Source organism: Nomia melanderi, chromosome 1, assembly GCF_051020985.1.
Source record: "Nomia melanderi isolate GNS246 chromosome 1, iyNomMela1, whole genome shotgun sequence".
NCBI lineage: Eukaryota > Metazoa > Arthropoda > Insecta > Hymenoptera > Halictidae > Nomia > Nomia melanderi.
In genome coordinates, this window is record NC_134999.1 from 17456352 (window position 1) to 17473404 (window position 17053).

Sequence of the window (17053 nt, forward strand, 5' to 3'; positions counted from 1 at the left end):
GAAGGGTGCCTCTCAGTCACCATTCGATTGTTGCATCAAAATTGTAAAATTCCGTATTTAACATTAAGTCTTGAGTAATCTGTCGATACGTGAAATGTGGAAATAAAATACCATTGTTCCCCTTATTTTGTGAATAGATTCCTCGTTAAGTTTTAAAAAATGTCATCTATATCTCATCAAAATAAATAGGATATTTCCAGCGACAAATTTTTGGAGTGCAAAGGATTAAAATAAAGTATTCTTCACATTTTTGTGATTGTCACCCAGTGAGTGTATCTCTTCTTTCTATTCCCTACGGCAACACGTGGGATTTTTAATAAATTAATCCTACCCTTTGGTATAAAAGTTGATCTAACTATAATTACTAACAGAGCGCCCTGTAATCAGATAATTACATTCCAGTTTATTTAGCAATGCAAACTCCTACCACTCCGCCGTTCAAACGGCCGTTCGAGCCGCTTGTTTGCTCATAAATTTGTTAACACTACTTGTCCGATTAAACAGCCGCTCGCACTACTTGTCTGACTAAACACAGTCTCGCGCTCCTTTCCGAGTTTTCCTGATAACACGCGCGATCAAAGTACCCGCGAAATCTCTCGTCGATTCGTGCTATCTGTCCGATTAAACACGCTCTCGCTACTTGCCCGACTAAACACGAGCCCGCACCCCTTAATATATCACAGCGCGGAAATGTCCGGCGATTTTTCCTCCTCGAAAAATCGCTCCGTCGCGCGGCCAATCCCGAGTAACGATGCAAATCGTCCCGCCTCTATTTTGAATCAATAACGCGCGAAACAGTTGCTCCAATTAATCGTTGACATAGTTTATCATCGTCAGTTGCACAAGGCGACCGGAGCCGTATCGGAAACGAACGAAAAAAATTATCTCCCGGCCGGCGCGGTCCACGGATTCCCGAGTTCCATTCGGCGACACGGCTTTCAACTTTCACCCCGACCCGAATTCGTTTTATCGTGTTTTAGCGCAGCCGAATCCCGCGTTTCTCGACAGATGGACATAATTTTTTATTTCATCTCATATTCGACTGGTTTGACCGCGCGCACGGTTTTGCGCTTTTTTCCACCCCCTCGTTACGTACTCGCACGTTCCGCCGCGGATCCGGCCGGATACGTCATATTCCGAATGGTCCGGCGTCGTCTCATAAAATTCGGATTACCTCGAATCTACATCGTTTCATTTTATTTTACGCGCGTGCCGCTCCAGCGATGAGCAGCCGACATCGAAGGGGCATTATCTAAAAATCCAGGCTGCGTAATAATCGCGTCGCAGTGTAAATCTGGATACCGATTTCTAGGAGACTTCAGTGTTGAAGTTCGTTGAATTGCATTGAATTTTTTGCACTTGGAATACTAAGCTGACGTGTCATTTAGCACTAACTATACCAGAATTTTTCATAGCGTGACTAGTTAAATAACTGGCTACAAAATAGAGGTGAACGAATTAGATGATAGATTTCTTTTGGTGGAGACAGACGATAGGAACGATGACAATTGAGAAAGCAAGTAATCGGATATTTTAATTGTGATCGAAATATATAATATTAATAATATTTTAAATATATAATAATATTTCAACCCTTTGGGAACGAAGATTCTCTGAACTATACAAAACCTTTCGTAGATTCTGCCAAATCACGCATCGAATGCCGAATTAATATGGAATAAGGCAATTATGTACTGGTTTTTTGCTGTTTGAGCAGTTGAATCATTTGTTTGCAACTTAGTGTTACAAACATGAAAGTTCGATCTGGGTAAAGTGTCGACATTCGTCCGCAAAGGGTTAATAATGATTTTAATTGTTAATTGTTCAGGAAATGTAAGATTAGTGCATAGTTTCCTTGTTTATAGTTTTTAGATATTGAGTTTGTTACTTAGGATTCTCTGATAAAAGTTTCGAATACTTCGATGTATCTTTCTCTTCGCCCTCGTCCGCAAAGTTCATAGTCGTTGACTCAATACAATTAAAGGACAGAACTGTTTTATTTCGATGTTCCTGTGTCGATTCATTACACAAATTCATTACACAGAACTGTCTCATATTAATTAAGGCACAGAACTATTTTATTTCGATGTTCCTATGTCGACTCATTCCAACCTTTAACCCTTTGCACTCGAACGGCACCTTTCAATCGCCGTTTGATTTGACCGAACGAAATGATCAAATTTAGAATTCAATATTAAATTTTATATAATGTATCGACACATGGAACATCGAAATAAACTAGTTCTCTCACTGAATTTGTACAAGGTATTTCCTTATATAGAATTGTAAAAAATACCATTGATATTTAATAAGAAAATAATGAATATTCGCTGAGAAAAATATTCTCGAGTGTAGAGGGTTAATATTGAATTGGAAATTTTCTAATTTTGCTGCAAATCGAGTGGCCACTAAAGGACGCCTCTCGAGTGCAAAGGGTTAATAAAATAGTTTCCCGAGGTATCAGAAAAATGTCTACCTCTTTCTGACACGACCAAGGTATAGCATAACGAGAGCATATAAAACGCAACAATGTCTAGTAGCACTTGAAACGTTCCCAAAGCACTCGAGTCTAGGTCCCTCTGGGGAATATCGACGCCACTTTGCCCGGTCCAATGATCAGCATCGTTTCGCCGCCCATTTTCAAATTGAAAACGACTCGGCGCTGGCCGAGCTATCCGCGTTTCCAGTCGAACGAAATCAATATCAGCTTGTAACGGCACAAAACCATTAGCGTCTTTCCAACACACCTTGCTGGAAGAACCCCAGCGACTAGACGAAGATTGATTCATCGTTGATTCCCTTAAAACACTTTGAATTCCCTAGCGACTGCCTTACTCTTGCTAACCATAACGTGTTATCATATAACATACCATAACTTCGAGATAAATATCGCACCCCATAGTCCAAGATGTCATTACAAAGAGAAAGCTTCAGTCTACGAAATTATGGTAGTTGCGAGATAAAAAAATTCTTTTCCAGAAAAGATTCCTCAAAGCTATTACAGACATTCGAATAATCAAATTGTTTTGTAAAAACGTATATCTACAAAAAAATATAAAATTTGATTCGAATTAATTATCTATTTAAAATATATTACATAACAATACGATATATGAGTTTTTTTAGCTATGCAACTTCGCTAATTACAACAGCATTGAAAAAATATAAGATTTAATTCGAATTGATTATCTGTTTAAAATATATTACATAAGTTGACCTCAATGAAAATTGCTATACAATTCAGTTTTCTGAAAATTAGCCGGTCCGCAGTTAACACTGTTTCCACCGAAGCTGTCAAAAGCCAGCTTTGGAAATTTCAACTTTCAACCAGTTATCTCTGTTTAACGAGTATACATGTCATCTTAACCAGTTAACCCTTTGAACTCTGTAGGCTGCAATATTGCACCAGTTATAATATTAAATATTTGAATGAATCTTAAAGAAACTACCCTAAAATTATTAGATTTTCCACACATCCCAATTTTGCACTAAGAAGGAAAATAGATCGAAGAAATGTTATAGTATTTCTCATTTTCGCTAGGAATAAAAATTAGTTGCAGTTGTTGATAGATTACAAAACAACCTGGAGTGCTAAGGGTTAACTGTGTTTGACGAGTATACACGTGATAAAGCTTACCATGATACTAATTCTTTCATGAATTCTTTATTTTTTCATATAAACATGTACTTCTATGTTTCACTTCGATCTTTCATTAAAATATACTCCGCGTGCACGTGTTAACACAGGAAACGGTTGATTGCAGGAACCGTGCTGAAGCTGCACGAATAAATGAACGAAAGAGTTAGGTGACAACATGGGAGGATATTCCAGGTAGATCGAGATAACGAAGAGTCTCGGGAGGGATGATGATCGATACCGGCGAACCGGTCGATCGCCACTGACCCAGTTGCCCGACACGAGATCTCCCGACGAATATATTTCTTGGCTAGGCCCGGCCACGACCCGATTGCACCAGACCCCTAATTGCGAAACAATTTTTAGCGAAACCGCACTTTACGCGGCGCACTCCCCCCCCCCCCCTGTTTCCGGGCCGTTTTCCAAATTCACCGGTTAAAGCATCTTGACCCGGATCCCCGCCGAACGAGATTACACGCCTCCCTCGGCCCTCATTATAATTACGGCAGGGCGATACTTCTATCGCTATTCAGTTTGTGCTCGTCCGATCATATATTGACTCGTTCTACTTGTTTAATGGTACAATAACAGGCTGCCGCTGTCTAGCTCGACGAGTAATGGTTCCAGTTAACCTGCTATCGGAGGAGCTTCGTTCTGTGCCGACGTTGCAACGACCTTGTCTTGTTGCCTGACTATGCGTGGACTTGTTCTACTTCGACGAGCCTGTTATACCGTGTTTTCTGTGAATACCTAGCATTTGGTTGTGGTTTAATTATAAGTTTCTCGTTAGAATTCCTCTTGCTTGACTATACGTTCACTTATTCTACTTTCGAGCTGATGTAACTCTGCATTGTTGTTTTATTTTCAGGATCATTAATGCAAGTGTATTCTAGAAGTTCTGTCTTATCTCACTGTCCAGTTGATATTTTCACTTGTTCAATGATTGACTTATACTTCATTAAAGATATTGCAATATAGTATTTTATTTTCTATAACCACTCATTGAATTTTCTTATAATTATGAATATATTATTAGAAGTCGGTTTGTCTGTTCGTATATTGATCTATGATCTTGATATAGACGACATAGCACGTGTCACGGTTTAGAACTTCTTCCTGTCCACCGTACTATTGACCCTTTCACTAGCCAGGCTATGCGTGGACTTATTCTACTTGGCGAACTACGTTACCGTGTAGTGTACTCCTCTAACTGGATAAGGATCTCCTTCGCTCGCCTGACAACTCATTGTTACATTCCACTTGACCTGTGTCTGAATATATGTAGCATATTCCACTGTAGCTCGATGAGATATGTCAGACCTCGGGGGACGTATCAGATGCTAGCGAATTATTACATTTGGTGTTGTACATTCGCTGAACTTTATTCTTCAGCGTTTCCTATCTATTGTTCCCGTTTCTATGACTCGGGTCAGAGGTCACCGAGGCCAAGAATACCCTGTCCTTTAGACTTTAGCCACAGTGACAGGTGTTAACCCTAATCAGACAGCGATGTGACTTTGAGTGACATTTGAACTTTTCACTTAAATTCTTTGATTATTTCATACTGCATTTCCACAAGTTTCTTGGGGCTTTGTAAATTTGGGCTCTATAAACAAGAACAATAATAATTTAATCATTCCTTTTATTCTCATAAGTGACTGCGAGTCACGTGGTATGATTCGTGATAAAAACACGTGGTACGATTAGGGTTAAGAAGAACTAAAACTAAAAAAATGTTACAATAGTATAGTGTTACTATAGTATAAATAATGAAAAGGTGGGTCTTGAGTAATCGAGAACTAGGAATAAATATATGTATTTCACACTAGAAATACCATACCAGTCAAAATGACTGGTTTCGACTTTTTTTGTTTAGCAATTACTGATATCCTCGAAGCATTGAATATTCGGAATGATTTTGAAAATAAATAGTTTCATTTGAGTACTATAATGAATGTCTGAAGAAACTGAAAATAATCTATTGTTACAGTTTCTATAGGAATTGCATATTAATCGTATTAAATGCTCGGTAGTTCTAGTGTTAATAAAATAAAGCTAAAACTATGGTCAAAATATAAAATATGGAAACAACACGGACAACGCGTAAAAACAACTCAATGCCACGGAGGACAACACACGACTCTCTCCCCGCAACTCTCTTACAGGCATTCTCTCCCAAAAATCATCATCTCCCCCACAAGTATTCTCACTCGCACTCATCACAAACACTCGGAAGCACCCCTGGTAAGCTGGCCCTGTAATCTTGGGTCCGCGACGTTGCGCGGGCCACTTTCCCTCGACCGTTTCACCTGTCCTTCGCTCACACTCATTCTTACATTCACTCTTCTTAACCCTTTGCACTCGAAAGTTTTTCACTGGAAATATTCAACATTTTTCGACAAGATACAGACGACACTGTTCGAAACTAATTTAACGATCATTCACAGATAAATTAAACGACCAAGTAATTTTATTCAAATATTTCCTATAGCAATACAAAGTTTCATTTAAAATACTAAATATTCAATTCTATAGTTTCGCTGTATCAAATCAAGTGGTGACTGAAATTTTCTAATTTTGCTGCAAATCGAGTGTAACTACAATTGTTAGTTATAATCTAAGTTCTTTGCGATAGCTTGGACTCACGTGATGTTGCTTTTGTTGCAGGTGCGTTCGAGGTCGTTGACCCAGCTGGACGCTCTAGGCAGCAGCATGCTGGACACGGGGGAGCACCATCTGGGGAGTGGTCCCCCGCAACAGCAACCCCATCAGCTTCACCACCATTACCAGCCGCAACAGTTACAGCACCACCCCCAAAACGTAGAAAGTAATCCGCGTTTTTTGGTGCCCAGCGCGGCGTCCATCGAGAGCACGCATCAGAACCGCACCAGGCACAAACTCTCACGGTCACAGGTTAGTGCGTTAATGAACAATCTAAAATAATTACTCGGTGTATGCATACCCATTTACAGCGAATTCAGAGCTACCTCAATTAACGCTGATACGATGTAACACAGTACTAGTTAGCGAAAACTGGTGATTGAATATGAAATGACAAATTAAAGTGAATTGCAATTATTTGACATATGACATCAGTTAACGCTGTTTCGTTCAACACGTCGAATGCCGTGGGGTCACCGGTGACCCTAATCAAAGCGAATTATTATAGTTCACTCAATTAAACGATGATTATTTGAAAACATTCCTATATTACAAATAATGCTACCTTAAAGTGCAATAATAATGCAATTCAATCGAATGATTCGATATTGCATTTTTTCCATTTCAAATATTTTTTTCTATGAAATGGAAACGAATGACGTTCTGGTGATCCCTTGGTTTATAATGTGAAATGACGGTCGGGGGAAAGATTTAAATTTGAATCTAACACGTTGAATGTCATGGGTCATCGGTGACCTTCAACCAAATCGAATTACTGTAGATCATTCAATCAAGTGATGATTATTTAAAAACATTTCTATATTCTAAATAATGCTACCTAACGTGGTGACATTCAGCTAGCTCAAAGTGCAATAATAATGCAATTCGATCGAATGATTCGATACTTGATTTTTTCCATTTCATGTACAATATTTTTCTCTAAGAAATCGTAAGGTATTCAACGTGTTAACTCGTTGTTTCCTACGAATGTATCGTGAGCGTTGATCGAGGTACCACCGTACATGACGTGTCATTGTCATTCGCCCCAATTTTCGGATTTTCGTGCATCCGAATATTACTACCAGCCGTAATTCATCGCCGAATGTTTTCACAACGGCACAATGGAGCATAAGGGACAAAGAAATCCGTTCTAATTCGCGGTTGCAACAATTAAAAGCTGGCCTAATTTCGGTAGGAGCCGACGGTGCTTATGTAACCTTTACATTCCCGGGCTGTTGTCGGATCAATAACGGCAAACAATCCCGCACGTGCCGGTAAAGAAATTAATCTTGCCGTCTGGCTATGAGGATACCTATATCACTCGCGAAGAAAGTGGAGCAACTAGACGAAAGTTCGGCCGAGATCGATTCGCCGGCTGAATTAATAAAATTCTTTCGTTTCATAGGTATCACCGTTGAACCGCGTGGTTAGACCTGCGAACGTTTATCTGTAATTTCGCGGGGACACCGTGAAACTTTCGCTTTCCCACGAACTCCGTGACACAGATTGCGTAACCGTGGCACGATCACTGATGAACTCGACCGTCTCCTTTCTCTAACGCAGCTAGAGTCTCTGACAGCTTCTTTCGATCCAATCATCTTCTTATTACCTCGAAAATAGTTTAACATTAGAAAAAAATAGGATAATACTATTGCGTTATATTTTAAAACATTCAAATATCTACAGCTGAAAAACTCCAACTTCTTTTGATCCAATCAGCTCATTACCTCGAAAATAGTTCATCATTAGGAAAGAATAGAATAAAACTATTATATTTACAAAATTCAATCGCTTCGAAAATAGTTCAGCATTAGAAAAGAATACGATAAAACTATTGTATTACATTTACAGCTGAAAAACTCCAACTTCTTTCGATCCAATCATCTCATTACCTCGAAAATAGTTCATCATTAGAAAAGAATAGAATAAAACTATTACACGTACAAAATTCAAATATCCACAGTTTAAAAACTCAAAAAATAATGCCCCTTCTCCTCAACTTCCTCCGCAAAAATAATACACTTATTCCCAAACAATCCTATAATCACTACCAACTATCATCTTCCGACATCTACAACAACAATACCAACAATTACAACAATATTCCCTCTTAATCACCGCTTCAACCCGACAAAAATCCTTCAACGCGAAACTCCGTTCTCCGATCGGAATCCTATCGCCTCGTTACCAGAGGACGTTTAAACGAATTTTTCGCCGGTGGACAGTCCGGTCGCTGGAAAGCTCGCGTCGCGGAGCTTTCGCAGCCGGATATCTATGTCGGCCGAAGGAATTACGGGGGAAAGCTACCCTCGCGCGGAGTGGCAGGTGTTTGGCGACGATTGGTCGTTTAGCAATTCAAATGGCAGGTTGCAGGGACGGAGCACTCGTTACGCCGTCGCGGGCTCCGATGTAAATGAGACAATAAAATGTCCACCGTCGCGTCGCGTCGTTCCCCGTGACCCACGTAATACCGACGATTACGAGACGTTTGCGTTCACGACGGAATTAATTACCGCGAGCCCCGCCCTTCGGCAACCTGATTTCATTTTTTCTTTCCCACCCTCGACCGGGCCAGGGATCGCTTGATTTCGTTTACCGGCCGTTAGTTTCAATCTTCCCACCCCCTCGCCGGACGGTTTTCTTTGCCGTCGCTTGTACAGGGTGTCAGGTAACCGAAGGACAGGCTGCGGAAGGGTGACTCGACCGGCGAAAACATTTTCGTGACCCGAACCAGCCCCCGACTGACCAGTATTTATCGTTTCCACTTTTTGTTAGCATGAAACAGGCGTTCGCGAGGTAAATTCTCATCGCCGGCTCGATCGGAAATGAAACTTTATGCGAACAAATATTAAACGCACGGATTTTACGGCGTTCCCGTATATACCACTTGTCTGACGATTTACGGTCTTGTACCACTTGCCGCGAGCTGCACTTCTGGCGAGTAGTGCTTTGGCTCTTTGGAAATCGTTGTTCGACTGCGATTAAATGGAATGTGGTTTATACTGTTTGTCTGATTAGAGGTACGTTCGTACTACTTGCAATCCTACATTTTTCTCTCGTTTATAATAGTGTAGCATCAACTTATACAATTGAATTACGTTATTATTATTGCAGGTTTATCTTGTCGAATGCCACTGCATTAGCTAGCATTATTTATAATATAGAGAATTTTTCAAATAATCATAGCTTAACCCTTTGCACTCGAGAGGTGATCCTCAGTCACCTCTTGATTTGATTTGCAACATTATAAATTCTTATATAATATTAAGCTTTGTATATGGATGGAATATTCGAATAAAATAACTATCCTTCTTAATTTATATATGTTTCCTTATTAATTAGTTTCAAAGAATATCGTCTGTACATCTTCGGAGAATAGTGAATGTTTCTAGTGAACTTTCGAGTAAAGGGTTAACTCATTATATCACAAAAGAAAGAAAAGATACATTTTATGAATGCAATAATTCCTTAGTTATATAGATTTTTAATTTCGTATACATTTCGAACCATTATTTTGACGCAATTGAAACGTCTATATCAAATGTTAATGTCCCGTCTCAAACTTATTCTCCAAACTTACTCCATCTTCGACGCGTTCAAGATTTGTCTGCGCGAATTCCGCCACCCTGTATATCCCCCGTACCATCCGCTCCTCCACGTTTTCGCAATAACCGGCAACTATTCTCCCGCGGAAATCCGACCGGGTTTATTACCCAAGAAATTGGAAAAGTGGATTATCCGACTTGCTGTAACTGCGTTCGGAGGGCGATGATTTCTTTATTTAAGAGGGACACGCCGAGAATTCTTTCTTGCGGCGCCGGCACCGATAACAAGTTTCCCCGTTGCGTCTCGCCGATAAAGGATCCGTTTCTCGCGCTCCGAGGAATCCTTAAAGGACCGAACCGAACGTTTTCCGCCGCGCCTCCGCGAATACGTGTATCCCATCTCGCATTCCCTCGTCACGCGGAATGTTGCATCTGCTCCGCGAGTTGTCCGAGGCATTCCTACGGCTTCTATCGGCGGAAATGTACAGCTAAATCCTCGGGTTTATTTGAGGATCGAGTCCTGCGCAAATATACCAGCATAACCGACGGATAACCTAGTTTTCTTTTTTATTCTACACGCTTTTAACAGTCCGTGTACGTTTGACGCAGCGCCCGGGAAGATTGATGCAGCGCGTATATCTCCGATTCAATTTCAAGTAAATATCATTTCGAAGATTCATAAGGATATTCTGTATCCATCCCCAGTTATTTCGATCCGAACCCTCGGCTGAGAGATATTCCTTAACCCTTTGCACTCCACGTTGTTTTCTAATCTATCGGTAACTGCGACTAATTTTTATTCCTAGCGAAAATGAGGAATGCTATAACATTTCTTCGATCTATTTTCCATGTTAATACAAAATTTGCATGTGTGGAAAATCGAATAATTTTAGAGTAGTTTCTTTAAGATTCATTGAAATATTTAATATTATAACTGGTGCAATATTGAAGCCTACAGAGTTCAAAGGGTTAATTAGAAAATAATAAATATATTAATTAATCCTTAAGCCTTAGCACTCTAGGTTGTTTTGTATCCTATCAGCAACTGCAACTAATTTTTATTCCTAGTGGAAATGAGATATGCTATAACATTTCTTCGATCTATTTTCCTTCTCAGTGCAAAATTTGGATGTGTGGAAAATCGAATAATTTTAGGGTAGTTTCTTCAAGATTCATTAAAATATTTAATATTATAACCGGTGCAATATTGGAGCCCACAGAGTTCAAAGGGTAAACCTTTTGCACTCGGAAGGTGCCTCTCAGTCACTCGATTGGTGCATCGAAATTGTAAAATTTCGTATTTAACATTAAGTCTCGAGTAATCTGTCGATACGTGAAATTTAACGATTCCTCGTTAAGTTTTAAAAAATGTCATCTATATTTCATAAAAGTAAATTGAATATTTCCAGTGACAAATTTTTGGAGTGCAAACGGTTAAAATATACTCCACTCGCATTCGTCCTGCGTTCGACAAGTACACGCTACATTTTTCAATTTTATTGCGCGCAGAGGTTTTTCCAACTAAATTCCACAGTTAACTGTTTAATGATAGTATTGTTACAAGTAGTTACGAATAATTACTGTTAGCTCTCTTACATCGATATATAAAAGACAACATTGAATTGCAATTTATATTCCCAAACGTGGGAAAGATTTAGGTTCGGGTCAGAATGGACCCAACATTCGGCAGGATGATGTTAAGGAGCGAGCAAAGAGCAGGCAGAACGAAAGCTGAGCGAGAATCTTCGCGAATCGGGAAATGATACACGTGGCACTGAACGTGTTAACGATAAATAGTTCAAATAAGTGCAACTGCGAAATTAAATCATAGGGCAAGAGGTTAATACGTCGGCTGCCACGAGAGTTTCAAGCGTTTCGCATCGTTATACTTATTCTCGCATAACAAATGCTATCAGAAATCATTGTTACTAATCTGTTATCATAGTACTCGTATCGCGCTGTTATCTGGCTACTTTCAGGTTACCAAATATTGTTTGATAACGTATACAGCTATTCTGAACCGTGTGTCTCTTAAAAATATTTAGTTACAAAAATTACCGTGTACATGTGGTACGCGTGGCACTGAACGTGATTTCAACTGACTCGCATTGCTGTTCAACTATTACCGAATCTCTCACTGATTTCTCAAAGCAGAAGCTCCATAGCAGGTTATTTCGACCCATGAGCCAGTTCGAGCGCTGATATAGGTTACACCTCGAACACGCGATAGAATCATTGATATATTTCTAACCGGCACAATTTCTATGGAAATCGCGGCGCACGGTACAGGCGGCAGAAACATCGTTCCGAATTGAAGTGCGGTGTTCCAGGATAAGCATCTGATACGAACTCGTGCGGCCCCCGATCTATTAACAGAAATTTACATTCGGATATCCCGGCGCGACTTTAGAATGTCATTCTTCGAAACGACGACGAGCTTTTCACGGGGAAATGAGATTCGCCGATGCGAACGGCCTCCCTTTTTTTCCTCCCGACGCGGCAAACACGACGTTCGCGTACCGCTTTAGCGTTGAATAAAAAAATCTGCGACACCGTCGCGCTAAATGCAGCCTGATTCTCCCCCGTCGCCTGGCCGGCAACGGAATTGAAAATACAATTACACGGCGAACGCCTCCGCCCCTCGGATATTATGTTCCGGTACGTTCGGCTCGAGGGAAACTGCGAGGAGGACGACGTCCTCTCCTCGACCCTCTCCTCGCTATTATTAAGTATTGCGGAATGTCATCAAAGAAAGTGCCTCCGAACCCTTCGTTCGACCAAGGACAATGGACAACCGAGGCTTTCGGGGGTAAGCAACGTTCAATGGGAAAGTCAGCGCAGCGCAAAGTTATCGGCGTCGTTGCAGCTGGCATCGTCAGGTGTCGAAAATGCATTAACATGTTGCGCCGATTTTCAGGTGTTCGATTCGGTGGTGGGATTGTGTAGTTTAAAATTCAATGTTACGTCTGGGGTAGTTTGGTATGTGTTGTATTGGAGTGAAATGGTTCTGTGATTTTGGGTATGGGTGTGGATTCGTTGCTGGAATATTTGTAAAGGATATTGTCGAGTGGAAAGGGTTAACATTGTAAATATAATATTGGTTATAGTAGTAACACGTTGAATGCCGCGCGATTTCGTGGTATAAAATACTTGAAATGGAAAGAATATTGAATCATTTGATTGAATTGTATTGTTATTATTGCAGGTTTATATAGCTGAATGTCACTACGTTACTTAGCAGTATTTATAATATAGAAATGTTTTCAAATAATCATGGTTTAATTGAGTGAACTAGTTATTCGATATAGTAGCTCTAATTGTTTAGTTTTACAGTTGAAATTTGAAGAGTGCTGTAGATGGAGTACAGAGGAAATTCTGTTGATGTTATTAACACTGAAACTACCGAGCATTTAATATGATTGATAAGATTAACATGTAATTCCTATAAAAATTGTAATAGATTATTCTCGGTTTCTTCACTACTAAGCTATTTATTTTCAAAATCATTGCGAATATCCAATGCTTCTAAGACATCAGTAATCCCGAGAGAAACTTGAAGAACTTTGACACTAGAACTACAGTAACAGTTATTTTAAGTGGTTTAAGTTTCTCTTTGTATAAGTTTCAATTGATTATCTATTTAACACTAAAACTACCAGACGGGTCAAATGACCCATGCCTGATGTCTTCTTTTCGCAATTATTAGAAAAGTAACAAATGTTTCTCCGAGAAGTTATTAAAGAAATTTATTTAGCACTACGCAAATTGAATTGTAAATCAATTAAAGTCTGAACAGATGTACTCTTGGAATTGCTGTAGCGAAATTTTCAAAAGTCAATTGAACGGCTCGGTAGTTTTAGTGTTAAAATATATTACATAACAATATGATATCTGAGTTTTTCTATGTATAGTGATATAAGTGACCTACTGTCAAAGTTCTTCATGATTTCAATATCTCGCAAGAAACACCTTCCTCGAAAGCGAAGGAACACTCTTAAAGTCACGAAAAACACTAAGAAGAAATCCTGAAACGACTGTAACCTCTCAGATCGTGAAAGGATCGCATCTATTATAAGGACAATAGAGCCAGCTTAGATCTTATGCAAACGGCCTGAGCAGCCGCCGCTCGTTTACGATAATCTCCCGCGGAATTATCGGCGAGCTGAATGTTCGAGAGGGTCGAGGGCGGTCTGCGGCAGGAATTGAAACGTTTAAGTCGCCGTTGACTTCCGACGGTTTCCGGTGGAATTCGATTCCGACGGGAAATCGAGCCGGCAGACGTCGCGTCCCCGCTAAGACTCTTCCGTTTTCAATTACGAGAAACACAGCAGTGGAACATTCTACTTGTGCTGAGTGTGTTCCGAACGTTGAATGCGCTGGACAGGATTTCAATTTTATCAGCCGCCTCTGTTGTTCTGCGTTATGGCTTGTTTGTGTGTGTGTGTGTGGGTATAGGGGTGGATGTGTGCACTTTGGAAGCTGTTTCAAGGAATGCTACTTGTCTGATCGGATTTCGAGATTTCCTACTTGCCCGACTGGAGATTGAGACATCTCGGTGGTCGGATAAGAGGATAGAAAAATTTTATTCGTTCTCGAGTTTTGCCTCTCGTGCCTGATAAGTTTCGATTTATACTACTTGTTCTACAGAGTAACCTGCTTGCTTAGCGATTAAAAGTAGAACCGAGTACCTTAACCCTTTGCGGACGAACGTCGACATTTTGGCGAGGTCAGATGTTCACATTTGCAACACTAAGTCGCAAACAAATGATTTAATTACTAAAACAGTTGGAAGTCAGTACGTAGTTTCCCTTTTCCAATTATCTAAGCAATCGATACGTAATTTCGCTTAAACCGCTGACGATTTTCTACATTTTAAAGAATCTTCGTCTGCAAAGGGTTAAACCTTTTGAAAATGTCTTTATAAAAGTTATATGTGAATTTATTGGTTTTCAATTGATTTATATTTCAGTTTAGGTATTACTTCTGTAATATAGCTTCTTTAATCATTTCTTAACCTAAACTGTGGAATTTCGTTTGAAAAATCTCTAACTTCGCAGTAAAATAAAAAAATGATGTGCGTACTGGTCAAACGCAGGAGGAACGTAGGATATATTTTAATGAAAAACAAAAGCGAAGACGAATTACATATTTATCTAAAGAAATAAAGAATTTATCGTTGAAAGGATTAGTATCGTTTGAAGATTTAAGATGACGTGTATACTAAAAGGTATAGAAATTTTCACTTAAAATCATTTTTGCAATATTAGTCGTACATTCTGGATTGTCTTTTCGACTTTTCCAATAACGTAAATCTACGTGGCCTGTCCTTGGAAGTCACAATGGAGAAACATAAATTTACGTGATCCGTCCATTAAGTGTTAATGGGGCCGGCAACGGGGGAAATTGACAGTTGACTGTGTCGAAATGTCTGTCCTAGCCCTAAACGCGTCCCGTTTTCTGGCGCGGCCGATAATACAGGTTGACCATAATGTAACCGACCCAATTTGGCAACTATGTTCGCGATGATTTAGTACATTATAGGATGGATTTCTGGGATAACCAACTTGGGAGTCGTAGTTGGTTTGACATGGAGTGCAATCCGAGGGATGAGAATTATGGAGCGTAACTCGGTTGACGAGTGAATGAAAATTGTGAGTAGTGCAACTGTCGTATAATCAGACAAGTATGATAATTGAATTTATTAGAATGAACAGAATTAAATTGAAAGAGCCAATGCTAGTGCGAACACGAGTTAACTCTTGACCGGTCAACAATGCGTTAAACTTTCCTCGGAATGTTATCGCCGATCGATCCGCGTATCGAACTCCGAGTTCCGCAGGAAACTTTGAATACGCGGAAACAAAGAAACGCGGAATTCGTACGTTCGGCACGGGCGCGTATTTATTTTTATGGGCGAGGTCGAGTCCGAGGGACGGGACCCCATGGGGGTCGCCTGAAACCGACCCCTAGCCAGCCGCGTAATCGATACCCGTGCGAACGACACCGTGACGGACCGCGATTATCGATTCGGCGGGTTTAAGTTTCGGACACGGCCGAGGACGTTGCCGCTCGTCCCTGTCGCCGCTCAAATTCGACGGCGACACGCGTCACGGGCGTCGATCCGCTTGAAATTACGAGACAATCCCGAGAGCAGGAGGATTCGATGGGAATCGGATTATTAATAACCACGGATGCGAAGGGAACCGAATTGTTGTCCTTTGGCGGGGAATATTTGTGTAGTCGATTGGTTCGATGAAATGTATCGAATCAAATTATTTAATAATTATGAAATTATTATAATTATTATTATCATTTTATTATTATTATTATTATTATTATTTTATTATTGTTATTATTATTTATTATTATTATGATTATTTTCTTTGTTTGAAAATTGGCATATTTGGATATGGAATTATGAAATTATATTGAGGACCGATGGTTTTCTCTAAGTTCCGACAACTTCGATTATTGTTTAACCCCTTGTCCTACAACGAGTTAGACTCGTGATGAAGATTTTCAACATGACTCAACAAATATATGTATTACTCAGCTCATTCGAAATCAAAGTAAATATTATTCCAGAGAATATTAGACCAGAGATGAGAAATATATTATAGGTCAAAGGGTTAACCCTTTGCGCTCGAAAGATGACTCTCAGTCACCACTCGATTTGATACAGCAAAACTGTGAAGTAGAATATTTAGTATTCGAAATTAAACATTGTATTACTATGTGAAATATTTAACTAAAATAGCTTTGTTGTTAATTTATCTGTGAATTATCGTTAAATTAGTTTCAAACAATGTCGCCTGTATCTCGTCAAGAAATGTTGAATATTTCCAGTGAGAAACTTTCGAATGCAAAGGGTTAACCCTCTGCACTCGGAGGGCAAGCAATTTAATTCGACAATGAAACTATAAATGTAATGTTCAACTTTGTATAATGCCCCGTGAAATATTGAGACAGATAGCTTTGTTCTTTAATGAAATTGATTTCCCTTCGAGTTTCAAAGAATATTCAAAAACTATTAAATATTTCTAGTGAGAAACTACCGAGTAAAAGACTGAAACAATTACAGTATCCTTAATATTGATATTTAAAGTAATAATAGGAGTATTACACTATCTATTAATTTCTAATTATTATATTATTATCTGATAACAATCTTCTTTGAGTCACAAGTGTCGATCGTGACTATAAAATTCCA

At 39.6% G+C, this 17053-nt stretch overlaps 1 protein-coding gene across 15 annotated transcripts in view; it reads left to right on the forward strand.

Annotated features, from left to right (window-relative positions):
• LOC116429530 (pleckstrin homology domain-containing family G member 5) overlaps positions 1-17053 on the forward strand; it is a 133271-nt gene that overhangs the window by 92237 nt on the left and 23981 nt on the right. For all 15 annotated transcript variants that reach the window (XM_076370342.1, XM_076370334.1, XM_076370286.1 and 12 more), the window contains one exon: positions 6305-6550. In XM_076370342.1, the coding sequence (XP_076226457.1) occupies positions 6305-6550 (246 nt within the window). The remainder of the gene's footprint in view (positions 1-6304; positions 6551-17053) is intronic.